Below are 19,495 nucleotides of genomic sequence, written 5' to 3'. Positions count from 1 at the left end.
TTAAAAGATAGAAAAAGCAGTTTCTACTTGAATTTATAATTAATTACTTTAGCTTTGTTTTAATGATTTGGAAGAAGGTACTGCTGCCTGCTTACTGGCAGGAAGCAATTTTCTGAAGCTGCTGTCAGGAAAGACTCAGAGCTATACACAGGAGTCTTCCTGGTGACATTACCTTTAGCCATGTTCAATTTTCATCTGTAACAACAAACATGCTTCTGAAGAAGCACACAAGGGAAGCTTTGCTATGATATTCTTTTTTGGGGTAGAACTGGAGCCTTCCAGATACCCTCAAGATTTATATTTCCAGTTCAGCTGATGCAAGACAACTCTGGCTCCTGAACATAATAAGAGTACACCCAGTTTTGACAGTTCCACTACAAGTTTAATTTCAGACTGCCAAAGTGGGACAAAGTAACTCAGAACTTTACAGCTCTCTGAATGACAGCAAAATGTGATCAAATTCACCTGAAATCCACCAACTTACACAAAGATTGATTAAGCATAACAAACTAAAGCAAACAAAAACGAGGCATGATACAAACTGCATGCATAAAAATACCCCTGGTCTGACAGCTTTCTCAGAAAAAAACACATATTGGGGGTTTCATTAGTGACCTTTAAATCAAAAGTTTATTTGGCAATTTAAAGACAAGTAATTAAATTACATTGTGCAAACACATATTAGATCAATCTGTGCAAATTACAGATTCAGTGGTGCATTAGGACTGTATTCAATGCAATCAAAACATTATCAGTTACCCTCACTGCTATTAATGCTTATGCTCATAAGTGAAATGTGTTGTAAAATCAGGCAGAATAGGCTGGATAGAGGCTACCTTAGACTTGTAGAATGAATAAGCATTCCTTAATTAGCCCATCAGGTTAAGTGCAAGCCTTAATGGGCCTTTCCTAAAGTCTAGCATGACATCTTTCTCCAAACATGGCCAAGAAGAAAGTTCCATTAGCAATATTAATACAAGCTTAGTTGATCATTTTCATTCAATTAACTTCTTTCAATTAAATAGATAGCTTGACAAAAGCAGTGATAAAAGACCTGAAGGGACAGCTGATGACTCGAACTGAACATTAGTGTGCGAGAGGTCGCCAGTATTAAACAGACTGTAAATCTAGCATTCAATTTGGAAAATGCATTTCTTCTGCTCCCACTTCTTTAATGAGCAATTTTAGCTGACTAGATGTGTTTGCTGCAGAATTTTCATGACAAGTCAAGCACTCCTTTTTCTCAGCAACAGTTATATCAGGGTTTTTTTTCTGCTAACGTTTTCAGCTTCTCTTAACTCATGTCTTAGCTAGGATGCCACAGATAAAACCAGCAGGAAAACACTGGTAGATACCCAGAAAGAACATACATTAAATTCATATTTGCTAAGCCAGATTCACCTTCCCTTTAGTGCTCCAGCAAACCCAAAATGAGGAATACCCACAGGTTCTAGGAGATTACAAAGAATCCAATACAACACAGTACCAGTATAGTGAAGTCTCTAATACAGAAGTACCTGAGTAATCATTAGATTTTGTTAGAATTTCACACCTATACAAAGTTATGACAACATGCTTAAGCACCTTGGTTAAAGGGAGTCCAAGTTAAACCCCATATTTTACACAGTAACTGTTTCATAAACAAGACAAGCAAGAAGAAAATTAAGAGTTGACAGAAGGAAAAAAAATTGTTATAGTTATCAGAATTAAATTACTTGAAGTTTAGCATATATGCCAAACAGCAATCTTCCCAAATCCATATTCCTTGCTGCAACAGCAATAAAATAAAATTAGATCTTTTTAATTTTATATCTTCAGCAGAATCATTACAATTTTATACAGCTACGTTCTGAAAATTGCCAGAATTTACCTTGAATAACTGAATCCACCTTTTCTGTTCTGTCTGTATGCATTGCTGCATTTCTGTGTTTTTTGTCACTCCAACACTTTGAAATGCTGCAATATATTCCTCCCGAACCTCGGGCTTGGTTTCTGGGTAAGCCAGCTTGATGATTCCCAGACAGGCATCTCGAAGGCAGCGGGACAGTATTACAAGCTCTTCTAGTGTAAAAGGCATCATTGATGATTGTCTTTGACCTACAACTACATGAAACACAAGCTTAAGTTTCCTTAAATTACTTTTAAAAACCCTAATTATTTAATTCAACTTTAATATTCACACATATAATCTAAATGGAGAGAAAAAAAATCACCCAAAAAAAAGATTGAGTAAACATTTAGAAAGGAGATCAAATATTATTATTGTGTGTAGTCACAACTATTTTAATTACAATATCACCTTGATCTCTTTTGTGATTCCTGCCATGTTAAATTTATATATTAAACTACAGGTTCAGTCCAGAAGAAGTTCACTCTCTTCACTAACTCATTAAAAATTATCATGATTAAGAACCTCCATATCAGACCCTGTGTAAAGCTAGGGTTCCCAAGGTGCAGCCCATTAATTTTTCTCTCTTTTTTCTAAGTGCAATCACCATAAAAGAGCCAGCTGACAGCTGAGTGCTCAGGGGACCATCAGCAAGCCAGGCCAGAAGATCCTTCGTCCCAGATGTCAGCAAATCATTGCCCAGGGAGGCCCCAAGCCCCACACAAAAACATTTTACAAAGCACTGCTATTGAGCATGTTTGAAACTCACCTTCTATTGGGTCACCAAAGAATTCATTATCATGAATAGAAATAAGTGAGTGACTAAACAAAGAACTGAAAAGGTAGAAGAGAGGGATAATTCGGCTGGAGTCCTCTAAGGACATTGGAGAGCCTCTTGAAATCACTTGAAGGAGTGGCACCATGGACCTTAAAATACAAAATGCAGTGCAGAAGAGAGGGTTAGTAAAATACTCTATGACAGTACTACCTTCAGCATGCTGGTAAAATAATATGGTAGTAGCTCCAACAGCAATACAACAATGGTGTTTTCAGTTAAATAATTATTGTTTTCAATTCCTGGAAAATACAGTTACTCTTCACAAGTTCTTGTCACTGGTACCTCAGTGTCTGCATGGCAAATAAACCTGGGCATTAACTAATACAGACTGTAGATACTTTGGAGTCACAAAGCAAAGAGAATAATCCTCTGCATGTCAGCACTGAACACACCTGTACTGCCTCAGCTCCAGGAAAGTGCTTCTGCCACCATCTATTTATGGACTAGTCAGAGCATGTGAGATAAAACTCACACATTTGGCTCCACCTGGAGCTTCAGTGTTTGCTCCACTGATGCTTGTAAGCACTGCAAGAACTACCAAATATTCAACTCATTTTAAATAAGTATTTTTTTAATTCTGTCCGATTTCCAAGATTTTGCTCAGTTTTATGAAATCACAGGAGGTAAGTCACCATATCTCTAACTGTCCCATTTCCTCTTCACTAGATATTCTACTTTAACAAAGAATCAGCTCCAGAGATGGTACAATACATACCCTGTAATCATCCGTGTAGTCATTGAAGATATCAAATACCAAAGATGCCTCAGGAATCTGGCATTAAAGGCTAAACTATAAAGAAGCCTGCAAAAAAAAAAGTTAAATTAATTGGGTCATCCAAAATACTCAAAATTCACAAAACACAAATGTTTCTATAAGAACTTTCCAGTCAAGCCTTTTTCAGAAATTAACAACTTAAATTTACTTTTTCCACATGAAAGGTCTTATTCTGATCAAACATGGTAAAAACCCCAAAAGCTGACAATCGAGTATATAAAACCTTATATCAAAAATAACAATTTTCATTATCTCAGCAACAAACCACACAATATAAATAACAGTTTTCATTATTTCAGCAACAAACCCTACAATATAAACCCACATTTCCAGTCTTTTGCTGAATTCAACATATATTAACATGAATCACTGAATTAATGATCTGAGACCTTTTAAATTCTAATACAGGAAGTTACACTAAACTAGTTAATAGGTCACTTCTGTGGTTCTTCTGACAGTAACAAACAGCAATTTTTCACAGAAGGTAGATTAAAATACCTTCATTTATGTCAGAACTACAGCAGCTTTACTGATATACTCAGCTTGGCAGAGAGAAATTGAACACCAATGGAACAATGTCAGGACTGCTACATGTGCACTAATCCACCTGTAAACTGAAAATTGCTTATTATTTGAAAATTTCTTATTAGTTTGTAAATGTGTCATTTCACAAGCCAGTTATACACAGGACTGACTTTAACCACATTACTTAAGACATGATTACACTATCAAAAACTTCTTATAGAAAAGAGAAATAAAAAGCTTCCTAAAACTAAAAAGTCATCCCTAGCACATTTTCTTCCCCTCATAGGAAACAACAAATGAGACAAAATCATTTGAAACAATGTCTTCTAAGAACCAAACCAGATTTCACTGACCAAACAGTCAGTTTTTCAGGTATCAAAGAACTTTATTCAGTTAATTTTTCTAGATGCTACTTCCCTAGGTCTCCTAATTCCTACTAGGGAGTAAGTAAAAGAAATACTGGGATCAACATCTCTCAGTAGCCAAGAGTTTTGCAACATCAAAATTCTCTTGTGACCAGGCATAAAAGAGATGGGAGGCTGGGAAATGTGAGCAGGCAGGGGAGGCTATCTGCTGCCACAAAACAAAGTATTATTGTGGACCACATGGAAATAAATATTTGCCAGATGGCAAAAGGAAAAGAAGCACACATTTCATTAGTGAAAAAAAGTAAAATATCATTAAAGGTTTTAAAACATTGGAGAATGGTTTAACTCCCACACAAGAACACCTACACACCCTCTCACCAACACCCCTGAGCTGGCTGCTCCTGCTGCCTTCCCACAGCTCAACCCTGAGCTGGTGCCTTCCTCGGGCTCCCAGCTCACCTGCAGCCCCCAGGCTGCACACACAGACCTGGGAGGCAGCAGCAGGAGGCAGCAGAACTCACTGAGCACACAGGAGCCTTTCACAGCTACAGGGAGTTCTGGAAATACACTAGGGCCATGCAGGAAGATGGGAAACGAAACAAGCAGCCTTGAGTTTGCACTGTGCCTCTTTGAATTTTAAATGCATAGATCATTACATTTAAAAAGAGTTGGGAGCTTCACTTATTTCAAAGAAATTGCACATTGGGAACATTACCAAGTCCAAGTCAAATTTGAAGCAACTGCAGCTAATGCCAGTTTAAGATATGCTTTGCTGTTAAATTAAATTCTACTCTGTGTTTTTTTCAAAAAAATTCAACCTCAATTTGATACATGAGAATTCCATTCCCTTCTAAAGTCATATTATTTTGACATTTGGCAAAAATTATGCATTAACATGTAAGGACAGCCTTATCATACCTAGCTAATTTAGAATAAGGATTTGTATTTTACTGTTTAAATATCTGTATGATAGCTCAGATGTCTTGGTTTCCGAAATGAGAAATTTCCACAGTGACCTTCAGTTTTCAGCCTCACATTTAAAATGAAAAGTAATTTGGCACCTTGCCTTCAGGTCTCACGCAGCTTCCAAGTAAAAACTTGTTAATTTCTCAATCATCCCTGGAAATTATGTACCAGTCTGAGCAGAAATGAACAAACATTATGGACAATGAACCTATCATAATGTAATTCATTTTTTCATTCTAGCAATATTCAGCAGTAATGAAGGGGAAAAAAGGACAAACCTTAAGAGCTTATAATAATAACCTTTGCCTAAGTTTTAGCCATTTTTATTCCATATCCGTGATTCAGGCAGTCAATTGTAGCAACTGCTCTGTTTCATGGCTCAGATCCAGAAATGCTGAATTAATTCCACTTTCACATTTCCCTTTCCTGAAAATCTGGTTAAGTACAAAAATGCACATTAGGTAGAAGATGGCACCAACAGCCTGTTTCATTAATATGAAATAACTGTAACTATGAAGCAAATGAATTCATCTGCTCTAAAGCTTCCATTCTAAAGTTTCTGTGCTGTGACCAGAAAACAAACACAGAACTGGAAATTGAGCACAGAATGGTGAATTGGGCTGTGTGTTTAAAGAGATTTGCACTGCTAGATTCACCTGAAATTTAATCCATTGCAAAAGTAAAGATGGCAGAAAAAACCAACTACCTTCCCACTCCAAGTACAGAAATTGGCTTTCAAAGTTCAAAATGACAACTGTAACCAAAAAATACAAAAAAGAAACCCACCACAAAATGCAAGGATGACTTTGGAAAGTTGTAGCTACACAAAATCAGTTATAATAAAGTTTCAAAATTTTTGGTTTCACACTGACAAAAAAAAAAGCACTGTGAAAAGCAAAAAACGGCTAAGTTATAAAAAAATCTTGGAGAATCAAAATAGGTCAAAATCTACCTTATTTGATCTTTTTCCTTGGCAGATAAAAGATGTTCACCTGTTTAAAAACAGCCTTTCCAAGTAGAGCTACATTAAAATGACACAGTGCAAAAATTCCTGATAAACTGCAAAAGAGTACAGGGATGGCTCATACACCCTGAGGAAAAAGCCTTAGGAATTCACAAAGTTTCAAGATCAGCTAATATATATATATATATATATCTTTTTGAGTGTCAAACAGTCTTGACCACTTTTTCCTTTAAAGAAAAAGAAAAAAAAAACAGAAAAAGAACTAGAAATAAAAAATATTACAGGCATTTTGATTTTTATGTTAAATTATAAAATCTAACTCGGGTTTCATTTTCAATATTTGCACTATTCTAAAAAAAACTGAAGCAGCTAAAGTTTAAATTCCTCATATCTGGAGGTTTTGCATTTTCTTGAAAATCTCACTGAATGCCACCAACTTCTTCATTATGAGATCATTATACATGTTTTATGTAATGGATTCATTAATAGATTTTCTGTAAAGTCCAATATTAAGATTTAGCACAACTGTTTCGAAGAAAGAAACATTTCTCTGCTACCAGAAAGGAAAAACTTTTTTCAAGTGCAAAAACACGCACTGCCTCAACCTCAGGCTATGATAGAGTTAAATTCACTTTAGTGATTCCTGTTAAGTATCAATTTTAATCACACCAAATTAAATTATCTGTTCCCAAAAGTAAGTACATAACTATCATTTATTTAGACCCTTGTTTCTCTCTCTAGGTATCTAATTGTCCACAAAGGCCACATGATTTATGTCTACTTGCCAGATTAGCATTTTGGGCACCTCTGGTTTAAAAAAAGTGTCAAATTCCTCCTGTGCAATGGGACAGATTAAATGACCCATTAAGCTTAATTTAGCTGAGGCACCACTACAAGTTAATTAGTTAAAGGCAAGATTTTCAGTCTAGGTCATAAATTGGGCTCAGTTTCCCACTGAGACCATTTAAGTTAATGAAGAGAATACAGCAGAATGAGAGGAGCTCATACAGCCTGCGACAGGTCACTGCTGCTGGGGCAGAGATTACAGAATCACAGAAATCACAGAATCACAGAAATTCTAGGTTGGAAGAGATCTTTAAGATCATCAAGTCCAACCCATGTTCTAAAACCTCAACTAGATCATGGCACCAAGTGCCACATCCAGTCTTTTTTTAAACTCTTAGAGGGACGGTGACTCCACCACCTCCCTGGGTAGATGATTCCAGTATTTGACCACTCTTTCTGTAAAACACTTCCTCCTTAATTCCAGCCTGTATCTCCCTTGGCACAGCTTGAGACTGTGTCCTCTTGTTCTGTCTGTTGTTGCCTGGAGAAAGAGACCGACCCCAGCTCACCACAGTCACCCTTCAGGAAGTTGAAGAGAGTGATAAGGTCACCCCTGAGTCTCCTTTTCTCCAGGCTGAACAACCCCAGCTCCCTCAGTCGTTCCTCATTTGGCTTGTGTTCCAAGCCCCTCACCAGCCTCGTTGCTCTCCTTTGGACAGGCTCAAGCATCTCAACGTCCCTCCTAAAGAGAGGGGCCCAGAACTGGATGCAATACTCCAGGTGAGGCCTCACCAGTGCTGAGTACAGGGGCAGAATGACCTCCCTGCTCCTGCTGGCCACACCGTTCCTGATACTGGCCAGGATGCCATTGGCCTTATGACCACCTGGGCACACTGCTGGCTCATGTTCAGCTGCTGTGAACCAGCACCCCCAGGTCCCTTTCCACCTGAGCACTGTCCAGCCACACCGTTCCTAGCTTGTATCGTTGCAGGGGGTTATTGTGGGGCCAAAGTGCAGGACTCAGTACTTGGACTTATTGAACTTCATCCCATTAGATTCTGCCCATCCATCCAACCGTTCCGATTCTGTCACTGCTCAACTGAGAGGTGTCACAGGTATGACACAGCAGCACAGCCACTGCTAAATGCACTCTCCTGATCTTCAGGCTGCTTTATGCTTCTACCTCTATTTGTATTGGACCATGAACATACAGCAAAGCTTAAAAAAAGATTAAAATTGCAGATGCAATGATGTTGGCTTTAAGAAAAACACAGCAGTGTCAGAACGCTGCCTAAAGAATGACCATAACAGCCTGGATAAAGCCTGGGTATCTCAGCACACATGTGAGCACAGGCTGCTCACACCACAGCAGAGAAGGGCTGAGCCTCAGGCTGAGATGAGCAGCTGCAGTAATGGCAGCAGTGAGAACAGGGACTGTGCAGCTGCTCCCCAAGGCACTGCACTCGGGGCACTGCTCAGGCACTGACGTCCCAGCACAACCTCCACCACCATTTAACACCAGCTGGAATAAAGCTGAAGTCTAAGGTATTAAATTACACCCCAAAATATCTTACAGAAACACAACTTACTTATTTAAAGCATTGGTTTGATGAAATAGTCCTGCAAGTCTCTCCAGAAGAACTACAGTCCAAGAAAAAAAAATCTCTCCTTATTTTTTTTAGAAACAGTATTCAATAATATGTATCAACTTCATCCTGGAAAGATTAAAGCCTCATCCCTTTTGAAAACAAGCAGAACTCTTAATTGCTCCTTTACAATCAGGATTTCATTTTACACCTCTAATCCAGGTTACTGAACACAAGCTACATTTTTTTTTTGTATTTGTAGTTTTTACAGGTTTTTCTTGTATTGTGACCTTCTTCTTTAAGTTGGCTTGAATGCATATTTCCAGAATTATTTCAGAATTCATCAAAATTCCTAATAAAAAACCCAAAGCAATGTGTTTTTTCAGTTATCCACCTCTGGATCCCACCACCCTATCTATAGCATCAGAAAATCACTTCACAGGCTTGCTCCTTTCAAAACTACATTATACTTGTGGGCATCTTGTTTTGGACTTGGTCTCTGTTGCAAAATCAAGGAAAACACTGAGTTGATTCAGCAACACCAATGTTCCTAACATTACACAATATCATCATCATCAGTCAAATTATAAAAGTATATTATAATCATCAGTCAAATTATAAAAGTATTGAGAAGCCTTAAGGAAAAAAAAAAGCATTCAGCAATAACAGTGACACAAGTCTATATTCTGAAATTCTCATCTTTGTCCAAGAAGGAAAAAAAACCTCAGAACTATTAAAACAATACTGAGATATTTGTCATTTGTTCCCTTCAAAATCTTGTGTCGATCTTAGCTCAATTTTCCTGTTACTGAAAAATTATTTTCAATTATTACTGTATTTATCATCCCATTTTTCAGATTTGAAGCTTCTGGTTTTATCATTACTTTATATGACAGATATGCTATTAAACTAAGTCTTTTTAACTGCTCCTATTTTAAACCCAGTATGATTTCAAACACAAAATAAAAGAGCACTATTGGCTCTTAGAATGCATTAAAAATAATTTCAGATAAATTATTTTTGCTTAACTATTTCTACATGGTTTTATTAAGTAGATATACTTCACTCTGGATATTAAGTAAAAGTTTCAAAGCAAGGGCAGCATCTTTCAAAAGACTAGAATTACATTTGATAAAAATATTTCGGCATTAAAAAAAATCACCAGACAAAAAAAGTGAAACTTCATGACAAAATGTCTTTCAATTATATTTTTAAATTCCACAAATAAGCATCATCTGTCCTTCAAAAAATACTCAAAAATTATGTTTAGAATAGCTACTGGGTAACCTAGGCCATGCCTAAAATGCACTGAGAGTAGGACAAAAGACTGACAGCTGCTGAAATGATGATCCCGGGCAAACTCAGCACTTACAGCTGACTTCTAAGTCAGAACCAGTAATTAAATGTCTACTTTAATTTACCAAATATCTGTGTAAAATAAGTTCATTTTGACCACAAAAGTAATTGCACTGGTATAATTGAGAGATATCTTAGTATCTCCTACTCATTTCTAAAATTCAGCTATTCAAAAGTCACAATTTGTAAAGTTATTTTCTACTAGAAGATGCTGAGTAGAGCTTTCATAATTCCTGAATGTACCCAATGTGTAAATAGCTTGTTATCACAAATAATTGCCAAGACCCAACAGAGCTCTTCAGAGGAAATAGATGCCATACTCCTACAATTAAAGCTGGGTGACTTCTTTATTCCTTAAACACCCTTTTCCACACAGTTCACCAGCAAGCCCCCAGCCAAAGCAGTGATGCATTTAAGCTCAGTAATTACTATCCAAGGCAATGTACTACTTGCAACAATAAAGCTGGCACACTAATTCAACTGCTGCTATGATCTTCAGGTCTCACATCCTGCTCTAATGCAATTAGTCTACAAAGAACTAATTACCCTAATCGAGCAATCACAGTTTCACTGACATCTCACTTCCTCTAGCAGCTATAAACACCATTGGGCTAAGATAGCACCTAATTAGTTTTCTGTATCACTGTTTACAATGCAGTTTGAATTATGTTGACAACATTCCCTGAATACTTACTTTACTACCAGCAACTACACAGGTACTCCAAACTACTTGCACCAGAACAGTGTTAATACTTATGGGTCTCAGTCTGACAATAAAAAGGTCAAAAATCTTCTCCCATTGCAAACCACAAATGTCAGAACAATCTTAGTAAAAGAATACTGCACAAATGAACATGTCCTTTATTTTCATCTCAGGTGCCAAATCCTCCCCAAAAACCAGCACTTTTCAATAGTCAGGAATTAATTAATTAACTGCACAAATGAACATGCCCTTTATTTTCATCTCAGGTGCCAAATCCTCCCCAAAAACCAGCACTTTTCAATAGTTAGGAATTAATTAATTAACTGCACAAATGAACATGCCCTTTATTTTTACCTCAGGTACCAAACCCTCCCCAGAAATCAGCAATTTTCAATAGTTCGCAATTATTTTAATAGGCAGCAAGAGATTTTGGCATATACTAAAGAAGGGTGTGAATGAGTTGGTTTCAGTGCTCAGCTAACCAGAGAGACTGGGGAATTCAGAGCACTGAATGTTTTAGAAACAAGGTAGTCCAATTTCTACTAGAATGACACTCAACACTTGCTCTGAGCAAGGGAAGAGATCAAATGCTTACAAGAATCCTGAGAGGGGATAGTGACCAGCAAGAAAAGTAAGAAACAAAGAATCCACTCTTTGGTTTGCCTGGAATTACTGTTTAAATTCTGAAATTCTAATTTATTTTGGTTAATTATAAAAGAAAACACAGAAAAAACTCCACAAGGAATTTAAAACAAGTCTATCTAAGAAAATTTTAGATGTACTGCAGCTGAAGATGACTATTATTTCTACTTGCCTGACTTTTGGCACCATCATTCGGTGTTGTACCATGAGTGTGTGGCAAATTGATGCCATCAGGGTGAAGACCTCTTCACTGGCTGAATCTCTCCACACCATGTTCAGCAGAGTGTTTGTCTGCTGCTTTGTGTCCAATTTCTTGAGGCACTCCTCAGTTATGTACTGGACTGATATTCTCCCATCACCCTACAAACACACCAAAGGAATGTTTACTTTTAATTTTTTTTAATGATATCCCCATTTCTATTAAAAAATACTTCCAAATTTAACTAGAATGAAGTTTTCTGGTACAATAAATAAAACAGAAGCACATATACATATCCAGGTTTTGAAAATATCAGATCCAGGAACCAACTTAAAGTCCCAGGCAGGTAAGTGTTGAGCTTTGGTATCCACCCTTCACTGAGGCCAGTGGAAATACTGCCTTTACTATAGGTATGTTCTGTAATACTTACACATAATTAGGCAAAATCTTTTAGTGGCATGAAACATGTGAATAATCATCTCTTCTCCACTGCCATCAGTCAGCATTACATGAAACCCAGAAATGGATGTTGACTCTAAATTCCTTTATAAGGAGTATTTTCACATTCACATCTCTTGGATTAACAAATGACAACAAAGTTCAGGGTGGTCACTACATGTCTGGGTAGTACCAGCAGTGTGTGAAGAGGAATGCTTTCTCTTGGCATGTAACTGAGTCCACCTTAACCTTTTCCTAACTTCCTCTGAGCAAAGCTCTCAGGCTCATTGAAGGACACAAGTGAATCAGTTACAGATTTTTAAGAAAGAGGGGTTGCTTACCCACTCACCTTGGTTTTTTTTGCAAGACAGGCATGCATAAAAATACATAACATGTACAAAAAATCACAGGAAAAACACACAAAAAACCATATTGCAATAAAGAGTATTATTTATATAAAGCCTTCTCAGAGCAGATTTTTTTCCTAATTTATGAATTAGTGTAAGTTATCTGTAAACAGAAATTACTGCTTTGTTTTTACCTAATCACCTCTCAAGCATCACTGATCTCTAAGTACAATCTGCCAATATCTACATTGCAGACAGTATGTGTGCCTGGCAAAAAAAGTATTTTATTCACACTAAACTGGTAAAGATTTTGGTGTGACAGTAACATGCAGCATCTAAAACCACTCAAGTAAAATGCTGCAAGTACTCCCTGGCTCTTCTGATTTTTTTAAATGGACTTTAAATATGGTGAAATTGCTCCAGTTCTAAAAGGAAAGCATGCACACTATATCCTTTGAATGGCTGTGTCTTCTGAAAGACTACAAAAAAGCCAGTAAGAAAATGCTGAATTTACATCTGTTCAACTTTGGTTAGTCAAAGTCTTGATATGAGTAACAGGAGGCCAAAGTCAGCACAGACTTATAAATAACTTTAAACTATAGTGAAGAAGCCCTATGTATAACAGTGTCTCTATGTATTATTACAGGAAGCAGATGCTGGTTTCCCTTTCAGGGCTTTGAGTTAGTGGGTATATACTGACCTATTCTACAGCATAAAAATTGTAGTTATTTCCATGAGGAAAAAAAAAAACCCACTAAGTTGGAGTATCAGTGTATTTCATGATATCTCAATTTAATTGTGGACCTACAGAATACAAAGAGTAAGAAAATCTCTGTAAAATACAAATGTAAAAAGGCAATTTTAAGCCTTTTTTTTAATAGAAGCTTTGTACTTGCACAGACATACTATCTGTAGTTTTGGATCTATTGTTATAGTAAGGAGGTTGCTTTAATGTAAACAATCAATTCCATTTGCTTGTAGGGAACAGACATCAATTTTTAAGAAGCAAACAGGCTCCCTTCTACTCCTATAGAAAAATACTGGACTTAGAGTGATCATGTTTGTGCCTGTCTCTGCTGCTGTTGCTGCAGCACAAACGCATTGACAGGAATTGTGCACTGCTTACTGGTGTAGTTGTCATTTTACTGATCTCTTCATCCTCATCTTCAGAATCACTGTTTGCATCTTGACAATCTGTACCAGCAGCAGACACAGGCAGCTGAGAGAGAAAAGTCTGGAGTACCCTCAAATACACAAGAAGTCCTTCCTCTGAAAGGGATCCTAGAGCACATACAGAGAAATAAATCATCATCAGTGAGAGCACAGTGTGCTACAAAAGTATTTTATCAGAAATACCTGACCAAAACAAGTTATGCCAAATCTTACTAAATTAGTGCATTTTTACAATGAAAAGGGTAGGAACAGATAACAGAACAGATCTCTCCAACACTTTTATCCACAAACTGTCCTTTTTACTTGGCAATGAACCATGCTGAGGAAATACATAACATATTAACTCCAACATGAAAAAATCCATGAATTGTCCACTCAGCTTGCTCACCCAAATATGTTTCTCCAACTGTTAACACAAAGTAGAAAAGCCATGGGGCTTGATCACTTCTTCTTGAACATCCACTTTCTGCTAATAATAGTGCATTCAGAAAGAGTTCATAAGGGAAAACGGTCTGCACATCAGCAAGCGCTGGAATGATGAAATGGAATATCTGATCTGTAAAAGGTGCTGCCAGAAACTCCTCTGTGAAGGCTGCAAAAATCTGCTGCCTGAAAGGAAGAAAAATTGTTGCTATAGAAAATACAGGAAAAATTTCCCACAATTACACCAATAGAATAATAGATCATTTTGCAAGTATGAACACATCCATCAAGAGGACTGCAAAGATGTGCTCCATTAATTCCATCCTAGTACATCAGATTTCTCAAAAATTAACTTCTTAGACTAAATCCTCTTCCTGATGATCTTACATGCAATTTTATCCTTTAAGCTTTTCATGAACTGGAAGAAAACTAATCTGAAATAAAATACATTTTTTATAATATTGAGAAAAAAATACATCTTAAAAACCCTTTTACACAAAATCCTATTGCAACAAAAAATCCTACTGCATGTGATACAACCTGAACTCATGTTCTCTCTGTCTACACACCTGACTCTCTGCTTGCAAGCTGCCTTAGTAATTTCTCTCCATAAACCTCAGCTCATCTGTCACAAAGTTCTTTTGAACTCTGAAATTCTTTTCATCTACCCTTAGCTGCATCTCTGCTCTCATCTAAATTTTCCACACCCTCATTCCTGTGTGCTGATACCTGCTATTCTCTGTGCTCTGTTTATTGCAGCATTCAGCATTTTATTGCCTTTTTCTTAAAAACACCTGAAACTACATTGCTTCAGTGATGTACAGTGCCACCAAAAAATCATTACTGTACAAATAAATCAACAAATTGCACTGAACAAATGGCTGGACACTAGACAACAACAAACTGCACATGTGATTATAGCAAATGAGTACACAAATGTTTCATATTATCTTTATTTACCTTGCACCTTCTGGACAGGAGCTATATGTAAAGTGCAATGGCTTCAGAACATTCTCCAGAAGTATTTTTGCAATAGGGACACGAGAAACATCAGAATACTCAATACTCGAGGGAAGCTTATTGTTAATTAACAAATAAAGCGACTTGTAGTAGCCTGCAAGCAAAAAACATCACTTTTAAACACAGCATTATTTTTCTTCTTTTCCATATAAAACAATAAATGAAGTTGAAAAATACTTTCTAATTCATTACATGAAGCTTGACTTAGGAAGACATTTTACAATAGTCCAAGTCACATTCACATAATTAACAGACTGTATCAGCAATCTCTTTGGAAACATCACATTATAAAATCATTCATAGATAACCATATTCAGAGTCAGTTTGATTTTGAAAGATCAATCAGCTCTTACTGATGAAGTGAATGAAGTGAATACTTTGATTTTTAAAATAATGATTTATGACAAGGATGTTCTCCTCTCCTTTGAATTACTCTAGTCATGTTGTCCTTTCACTCTTCCAGAAATGAAGAATTTTCCACTCTATTCCAAAACATGACTGCACCATACAGGCAAGAGGCCTGCTGGCAGAATGTCCCAATTCTGTGACCACCTTGCCTTAGCAGACTGAAGAATACAATCACTATTTCCAGAGCAGGGCCCTCTCAGACAGTAATAAAATGCATTATCACCCATGCCATAAAGACATGTATAGAGAGGAATTTATTTTTGTCTCACTGAAGTACAAATGGAACCACGTGATTTCATTCTTACACCAACTTCCTTCATGCTCAATGAACTCCCACACTGAGACACAAGTCCCACAATTACAGGAACACTGTAAATGCATAAACAGTGTCACACCACTGAGAGTCCAGTCTGAGAACCCTCCTCAGGGACCACCTAACTTTTTACAGTAGAAGTCCCATAAAGGAATGGCTTAGCAATGAGCAGACACACATGAAAGGCCAATTCTATCCAAAAACATACACTAATGAAAACTGGAAACAGATCCTTTAAAAGTTCAGCATCAAAACTTATCAGGAGACAGAACACTTGCAGTAACGCAAAACCACTTCTTTATGTTTTCATAATAAGCAATCAGAAAGCTAAATTTAGAAAAAAATTATGATTCTATAATCTCAAACTTTCATATATCAGTTGTGAGGACAGAATATTACACTAAAAGAATAAATACGTGCATATTTATTATATAAAAACCAATGTGACAAACATAGTTTCTGTTAAGGCAAGGCAAGTAAAATAAATGTGCTACATTAAGAGTAATTTTTTTCTTCATAGTGACTTCAACATGCAGTCCTTAGCAACAGGATTAGGTAGTCAAGTCCACTGAATGTACTGTAAATATTATATAGAAATATTCCAATAACCAATTCCAATGACTGGAAGATGGACTTTCTGCATTTTACACCAAAGAGGCTGGATCCAAGAGATTTATTTCAGAATGTTTTTGTCTTTCCTCACAATCCACAAGTTATGTGAACTCAAGCCACCATACCAAAAAGGCAAAATAATTTATTTTGGACATTTCCAGAGCAATAAAGTTTCTTTGCAACTAAACACCATTTTGGTGCTAACTATCCAATTCATTAACTTCTGGTATGTTTGCACAGGTGTCACTGACTGCAGTTCAGCAAACAGTTTTGCTGATGATGGCAGGAGAGAAATAAAAGCCAGGCTACCATCCCTGCTAAGGTGTCTGAGTGCTGGCAGGGTGAAAAGCTAATGCCAATCTAGAATAATAATGAATATTAACATTTACAGAGAACAGTACTGCAACACAATTATCAACTTTTACACAACTGAGGCCTAGATCTGCCACAGTGCGTGTGTCCATGAGAGTGTGTTAAACATCTTCTGGAATAAAATTTTGTTAGGCAATATCCACCTACTATCAAAAGTTGTGCTACAAGTCTCTATAAATAACTCAGTAGAATATTCAATTTATAAAGAGAATTTCCAAAGAAATCAAGCAGCAATTTCTCAAGCCATGACCTCATTACAAGGACAACATCCTCCTACGGCATATGTTAGCGTATGCAGCACTTTATTCATCATGTCTGTGGTAAAGACAAAAATTTTATTAAACAATATGAGCTTCAGACATTGAATTTTTGATTACTTCCCAGAACATCTGGTTCCTAGCCACTCACCTTTTTGAACCATGTAGTGCAAAATTTGTTCAATTAATGATGTCACAAAGCTGACATCTTGTAAAACAGGCAAATACGTATTCTCAGATGAAAATACCTCAAGCATTCTCATAGGAAGTGCAACATTCAGACTGTCATCATTGCAATTTTGCAGTAGCCTAGAAATGAAATTAAAATTATTTAACAAGATATTTCTCATTTTTCACCACACATTCACCTTAAAGTAACTTATTTCTATCTACTTGGTTTCCAGGTGCTCTCAGTGGTTTAGCTACATCTTTTTGCTGGCATCTTTATAATAATAACTCCTGATTTTCAGGTAGCTATAAATATGGCATTTTACCTTTAAATCCTATTAAATTCTTGCTCTGAGTGATTTGAAAATTTGGAGGTCTACAGCATAAACTAGGAGAGAAGCAAAGAATAATACATGTTTTAGCAACATGTACCACTAACCACACATGACAAATGAAGCCATGAAAGCCCCAGAGCAGCACAGGCTGGGAACAGGTGTTAGGGAACATCATGTGCATAACTAACACAGTATGACTTTGATTACAGACTGAAATATTAAAAATACAACCATTCCCTCCCTCTTAACAAGCTGCTTATGTAACAGCTATCAGTAGCCACAGAAATTATGATGACTAAGAGCCTATTTAGAATTCAAAGTATTTTTTAGTGCAAGATGTACATGGACTGACTTGTCCTAACAATGTGTTTTCTTCCTTATCCATATTAAGAGCTGCATTTACAAAAACACAATTTCCACTGTAGTGAAAATGTACAATTCCATGCAGTGGCACCACATCTGTGTCCCACAGCACAAGGACTTTAAAGCCCACCACCCAAGTCTTCTTTAGAATCTGGTGTCACCTTTTATCATACATACAGTTTACACACTACACTTATAAGAACACAAGTTTTAGTGACTTAAATTAAACAACTTTCATAAAAACAAGTATTTTGAAGTTCTGCAGAGTGTAACTAGTCCCTGTTATTGATAAGAACAAATATATTGTTTTCTAACAACAGAATAGCAATAGCTGCCAGATATTCAAGTCACCTTAAAAGATTTACCCTTCTGTGATTCTCCCACTACAAATAATAAATTTAATGTTGAAGCCAAAATGTGACTGCTCAATATGCCTTCAGTTCAAAATAAAGAGTGAGGAAAGCCCTATTCAATTATATCCGTTTTCAAACAACATCTATTCAAAGGATACCCTTGGAACATTAATCTACTTCAGATAATAACATCTAAACACTATCAGTTCCCAAGAAAACCTGATTTCCACAAATATTGTCAATGATATCACTAAACAAAAACAGTTAAGAACAGACTCAGGCCTATCCTAGGAGAGCATCCCTTAAGCACATGTTGAATTTGCAAGTCAACAGAGCTTCAGAACATTTGATTGTTCTACACAGGAACAGGTATCCTACACCATGGATGACACATATATAATATAAACAGTCCTCTACATAAAATAATGTACATTTCATACTTCACTCGCTACAAAAAGAAACAAACAAGTGCCTACCATAATTTCTGAACACTTTTTAAATACTAGCACATAGAAAAAGAATAAATTACCTGCAACACAGCCCCAACAGTCTTTTTATTTGGAATAAGCAAGTAAGTCTGTCTGGACCATCCAATTGCTTAACAAACTGAGAACTCTGTTTAATTAAATTCTGACACATCCATACCTGCAACAAGATATGCACAAGTTTACAGTTTATAATGACAACTTTTATTATCTATGACAACTCAGACAGTGATATTTCAATGCTGTTATGGATACTTTTGGAAGACTTACAAAACACAAACTCAGATTGAATCATGTTCAGTTGAGAAAAAGAAAACTGTTTCTCATTATAAACTCCACAACCACTAAGTACTAAACTTTCAAAGTTAAGACTGAACTACACCATCTGGTAATTTTTTTCTTTTTAAACAGCCATAATTCTTTAATGTCCATTATTACCAGCCACTACAAATCACACTTATACATTTGTGAAGCTGGCAGTGACTTTGCAATTGATATGCCAGCAATACCGAACAGTGAGAAAAAAATACCACCCAAACACCATGGGAATGACCATGGGGCTAAGTAGAAATACTGTCTAAAAATTAAAATCCTAATAGATGTATAGTATTTTTTAAAACTTACTGTAAATAATACACATAGGATTTTTCAAGGCTTCATTTCACATACTATATATATGTGTGTGGGCACACACACTTGTAAAATCTAATTTTAAGTTATTGTGACTAAATGAAAAAGAGCAGAGTGCAGTGAAAAGTGCACTTTGCAGTGAAACACTACTCTAAAAGTGCATGAGGTGCAAGCACCACAGATCAAGGTAGGTAACAGTACT

General features: G+C 36.5%; 1 protein-coding gene across 2 annotated transcripts in view; it reads right to left on the bottom strand.

The window, feature by feature from the left end:
- The window catches only part of UBE3C (ubiquitin protein ligase E3C), a 77,955-nt gene that overhangs the window by 40,167 nt on the left and 18,293 nt on the right, over positions 1–19,495 (bottom strand). For both annotated transcript variants that reach the window (XM_064703900.1, XM_064703901.1), the window contains 9 exons: positions 18,708–18,823; positions 17,111–17,268; positions 14,938–15,091; positions 13,943–14,163; positions 13,508–13,662; positions 11,570–11,757; positions 3,442–3,528; positions 2,658–2,815; positions 1,871–2,103 (listed from right to left, as the gene is read on the bottom strand). In XM_064703900.1, the coding sequence (XP_064559970.1) occupies positions 1,871–2,103; positions 2,658–2,815; positions 3,442–3,528; positions 11,570–11,757; positions 13,508–13,662; positions 13,943–14,163; positions 14,938–15,091; positions 17,111–17,268; positions 18,708–18,823 (1,470 nt within the window). The remainder of the gene's footprint in view (positions 1–1,870; positions 2,104–2,657; positions 2,816–3,441; positions 3,529–11,569; positions 11,758–13,507; positions 13,663–13,942; positions 14,164–14,937; positions 15,092–17,110; positions 17,269–18,707; positions 18,824–19,495) is intronic.

Source organism: Zonotrichia leucophrys, chromosome 2 (assembly GCF_028769735.1).
Source record: "Zonotrichia leucophrys gambelii isolate GWCS_2022_RI chromosome 2, RI_Zleu_2.0, whole genome shotgun sequence".
In the NCBI taxonomy this organism is placed as follows: domain Eukaryota; kingdom Metazoa; phylum Chordata; class Aves; order Passeriformes; family Passerellidae; genus Zonotrichia; species Zonotrichia leucophrys.
This window is presented reverse-complemented; position numbering and strand designations above follow the sequence as displayed.